The sequence below is a fragment of the Taeniopygia guttata genome, chromosome 26 (assembly GCF_048771995.1).
Source record: "Taeniopygia guttata chromosome 26, bTaeGut7.mat, whole genome shotgun sequence".
NCBI lineage: Eukaryota > Metazoa > Chordata > Aves > Passeriformes > Estrildidae > Taeniopygia > Taeniopygia guttata.
Genome location: NC_133051.1, coordinates 4,475,207 through 4,479,141, shown reverse-complemented (window position 1 = coordinate 4,479,141; position 3,935 = coordinate 4,475,207). Strand labels below are relative to the sequence as shown.

The window sequence follows — 3,935 nt, the reverse complement described above, 5'->3', positions numbered from 1 at the left end:
GGAGTTTAGCTTCTGTTCTCTACCTTCCAGACATATGTCTGACTGCTATGTGGAGGGTTTGTGCAAATCTTGTGTTAGACAGGCAGCTACCCTCAGCTGTGTCTCTGCCCTGCAGCTTCAACCTAGTAATGAAAAACAGCTGCTCCAGCTGTCAGATCTGTGGCACAGAGTCCAGCCAGGCCTGAAGGACTCCCTGGTGAGGGAATTTCTTGCAGGGTCTGTTGGAGAAGAGTGTGGCAGCTGAGAGGAGGAAAAGACTACGATTACAGTCAGCAGAAATAATCAATAATCAGGGACTGAACATGAACCCAGGTGGTCAGGAAGGCAAATGACAGCAGGTTTGTACCAGCCATGGTGTGACCAGCAGAGCCAGTGACCATCTCTCTGCACTGTGCACTGCTGAGGTTACAGCTCCAACCCTGGGAGCAGTCCTGGGACCCTCACAAGGACATTGAGGGACTGGAGCATGTCCAGGGCAGGGAATGGAGCTGGGGAAGGGACTGGAGCCCCAGGAGCGGCTGAGGGAGCTGGGAAGGCTCAGCCTGGAGAAAAGGCCTCTAAGATCGAGTCCAACCATTTCCCCAGCACTGCCATGTTCACCACTAAACCATGTCCCCAGGGGCCACATCCACAAGTCTTCTGAACACTTCCAGGGATAGTGACTCCACCATGGCCCTGGGCAGCTGTGCCAGGGCCTGATCAGCCCATCAGGGAAGAGATTTCCCCCAATATCCGACCTGAACCTCCCCTGGCCCAGCCTGAGGCTGTTCCCTCTTTTCCTGTCCCTGTTCCCAGGGAGCAGAGCCCCTGTTCCCTTCTTTGCTTCCCCACTTCTTGCTGGCTGAAGAATGATGGAGCAGTTTGGGGACAGGTGTCAGGAGACACTCCTGAACATCTGGAGTGAGTGGTGAGCTGTTTATGGGGGGACTGGGTAGTAGGTGGAGGATTTGGAGCCATCAGAGGCTCCTGGAGCAGAATGCTGCAGTTTGCCCTGAAACCAACAGTCTGTCTTTTGCATATGGACAAATTAATTAACGCTGGGCTCCATTCATCCCACATGCCCATGGTAGACAAAGGAGCTGTAATTTTTTGCAACTGCAGCTCTACTGTAACAGTATTGGAATTATGGAATTGTTTAATTTAGAAAAGGCTGTCCCCTCCTGTCAGGAGTTGTGCAGAGCCACAGGGTCCCCCTGATCCCCAATCCAGGATCCCAATCCAGGATCCCAATCCAGGATTCCAGTGCAGGATCCCCGATCCAGGATCCCCGATCCAGGATTCCTGTGCAGGATCCCCGATCCAGGATTCCCCGATCCAGGATCCCAATCCAGGATCCCAATCCAGGATTCCAGTGCAGGATCCCCGATCCCGGATCCCCCGATCCAGGATCCCAATCCAGGATTCCCAATCCAGGATTTCCAGCCCGGAGCTCCCGGACCCTCCCGGGGATGGGGAGCGGGGCGGGGTCACCGCGATGACGTCATGCCGCTCCGTGACGTCACGCGTCGGCCCCGCCCCTCGCCATGGCGGCGCCCTGCGCGGAGATGGAGCCGGCGGCGCCTCCGGCCGCTCCCGCCGCTCCTCCCGCGGCCGCGCCGGGCTCGGCCGGGCTCGTGTGCGCGCAGGGCCGCAACCTGCGGGCCGTGCTGTGCCAGCGCTGCGGCTCCCGGGTGCTGCTGCCCGGCGCCGCCACCTTCGCCCGCCGTGAGGTACCGGGGGGTTCGGGGGGGCGGGCGGTGCCGGCCCCGCGCTGCCGGCCCCGCGCTGACGGGCCCGTGTCTCCGCAGCTCCTCCTGCCCGCCATGAGGAAGAAGGCGGCGGCGGCGGCGGCGGGCGGCGGCGGGGACGTGCTGCGGGAGCACTGGCTGGTGCGCGACATGTTCTCCTTCGAGAACGTGGGGTTCACCCGCGACGTGGGCAACGTCAAGTTCCTGGTGTGCGCCGACTGCGAGGCGGGGCCCATCGGCTGGCACTGCCTCGACGACAAGGACAGCTTCTACGTGGCGCTGGAGCGCGTGGCCCACGAGTGACGCCGGGCCCGGCCGGGAGCCCCGGCGGCCCGAGCCGGGCGGCCCTGCGGACGGACCGCGGCTGCTCGCCCAGGAGCCCGGCTGAGCGCGCCCGCCTGCCCCGTGGCCTGGATGGCCACAGCTTGCTGCTCCCCGGTGAGACTGACCCGCAGCTCGGCTGGTCACCCCCTTTCCCAGATCCACAGGCTGAGCAGCGTCAGGAATTGCAGCCCTGGCACAGCCAGCTCCTCACCTGCACCCACACGGGAAGAGTGTTGGTGGTGGGAGGGTCCCTGTACCCTGCAGGGACAACTCACCGTGACGTTTTTGCCTTGTAGCCCAATCTGCCCCAGTCTGGCTGCTGTGCCACTTCCCCGGTGGCTGCTGTTGTTCCAGGGGGCTGAGATGTCTCTCATGCTGGTGGCCCTGTGGCACCATCTAAATGGGAGCACTGGGACAGGGCAACAGGAGGACGGGACTGCTGCACTGAGTTGTCCTGCAGCCAGAGCAGTTCCAGGGCTTAAGGCTGCATCTTCTGTTGATTTTCAGAAGGAATGTTTGCTGCCCCAAGCTCTGACATTTATGTTCTCCAAAACCTCAACCCACCTGACAGCTGTGGCACCTGAAGTGAGTGTAAGGCATTCCAACTAATGAGTGCAGTTCTATTAACTGAGTACTTGGGGACAAAACACAGGTAGAATGTGCAGACATCATAAGCTGATAGAACAGCCAACAAAGAAAATGTGTTGGACCATAGAGCTTTCAGGCAGCAAGAGTGAAGAGATTCCAACCTGAAAAGCATCTGAATCATTGGACAGGCAGTGCTGAAGCGTGTCAGAACATATGTATGTGTGTTAAACAGTGATGTCAGGAAGGACTTTCTCTTCTGTAAAAGCTGGTGGTAAGAGTAATCTGGGATATTATGACCAGTTTAGGTTTCTGCCTTTTAAAAGGTGGGCACTAAGAGCTAATTAAAAATGGAAGGAGGCTGCAGCAGCCATGGTTCTCCCTGCATTTATCACTGCTGGTAATCTTGGCCCAGCTCATGCTCCATTGCTGAGCCCTGTGTGGGTGACAGAACAGCTCTCCAGGGATGCTTTGGGGTCCCTGGTGCTGTGCCTCACTGTGGGACTATCACTGTCCTCTGCTCATGAGCACTTGGGTACTAACCCAGCTGAGAAGGCTTAGCTGTCACCCTGCTGGCTGATGGACTTGTTTGTGCCACCAAACCCAAGGTGGGGTGTTGGTGTGCTGCCCCAGGTCTGTGGGAAGAACTTTCCCCTGCCCCTCTAATGAAACAGTTTTGCTGGCAGGGCTCTGTAGGGCGGGCACAGCCTCAGATGAGTCTCCAGAAGAGGCATCCTGACAGCAAGAGGGGCAGAAACAAGTCCCTTCTTCCTGCAGTGCTTGAGCACCTGCGCTTCTATGATTTGGAGACGCTGCCTTAATGTGTGGCCTGTTAGGATTTATCAGGGCAGTCAGGATTTATCAGGGCAGGAGAGAAGCAGAACTGTGGTCTGGGGGCTGCGGGCCTTGCTGGAGCAGGAAGCACATCCTGTGCTGTGTCCTTGCTAAGTGTGTCAGATGAACATTTGTCATGGAAACTGCTTCTTCCCTCCTGCCCTTCCTGTCTCTTAGCCCTAAGCCCAAGGACTGCACAGGTTCATCAAGGAGATGTGCCTCAAAGGACAAGAGAGCTTCACTTGGCTTCTGCACAGACATGGCAAAATGGTGGGATTACATCACTAATTTCACACTTTCATTTGGATTGTTGTCTCTTAGGATATGTGTTCTGACCTGTAATGCCCCACTTACAGTCCATGTTACCTAAATATGCTGCACTGCACAAGTCTCATTTTGAAGGAGCCACTGTGCAGAACTGTGGAAATCAACTTGAGTAACACTGAGTAAATGACCTCCAAGAAA

General features: G+C 57.2%; 1 protein-coding gene across 1 annotated transcript; it reads left to right on the top strand.

The window, feature by feature from the left end:
- Nucleotides 1–1,495: 1,495 nt before the first annotated feature.
- Nucleotides 1,496–3,935, top strand: RABIF (RAB interacting factor). The gene is made up of 2 exons (XM_030291932.4): nt 1,496–1,709; nt 1,788–3,935. The coding sequence occupies exons 1-2, from the start codon at nt 1,524–1,526 to the stop codon at nt 2,028–2,030; spliced, it is 429 nt and encodes a 142-aa protein (XP_030147792.4). The 5' UTR covers nt 1,496–1,523; the 3' UTR covers nt 2,031–3,935.

What these genes read in the sequence shown, in the direction of transcription:
- RABIF (XM_030291932.4), top strand. Translation starts at nt 1,524, where the DNA reads ATGGCGGCGCCCTGCGCGGAGATGGAGCCGGCGGCGCCTCCGGCCGCT. An exon ending in CCACCTTCGCCCGCCGTGAG is followed by an intron (nt 1,710 to 1,787) that starts GTACCGGGGGGT and finishes GTGTCTCCGCAG; the next exon opens with CTCCTCCTGCCCGCCATGAG.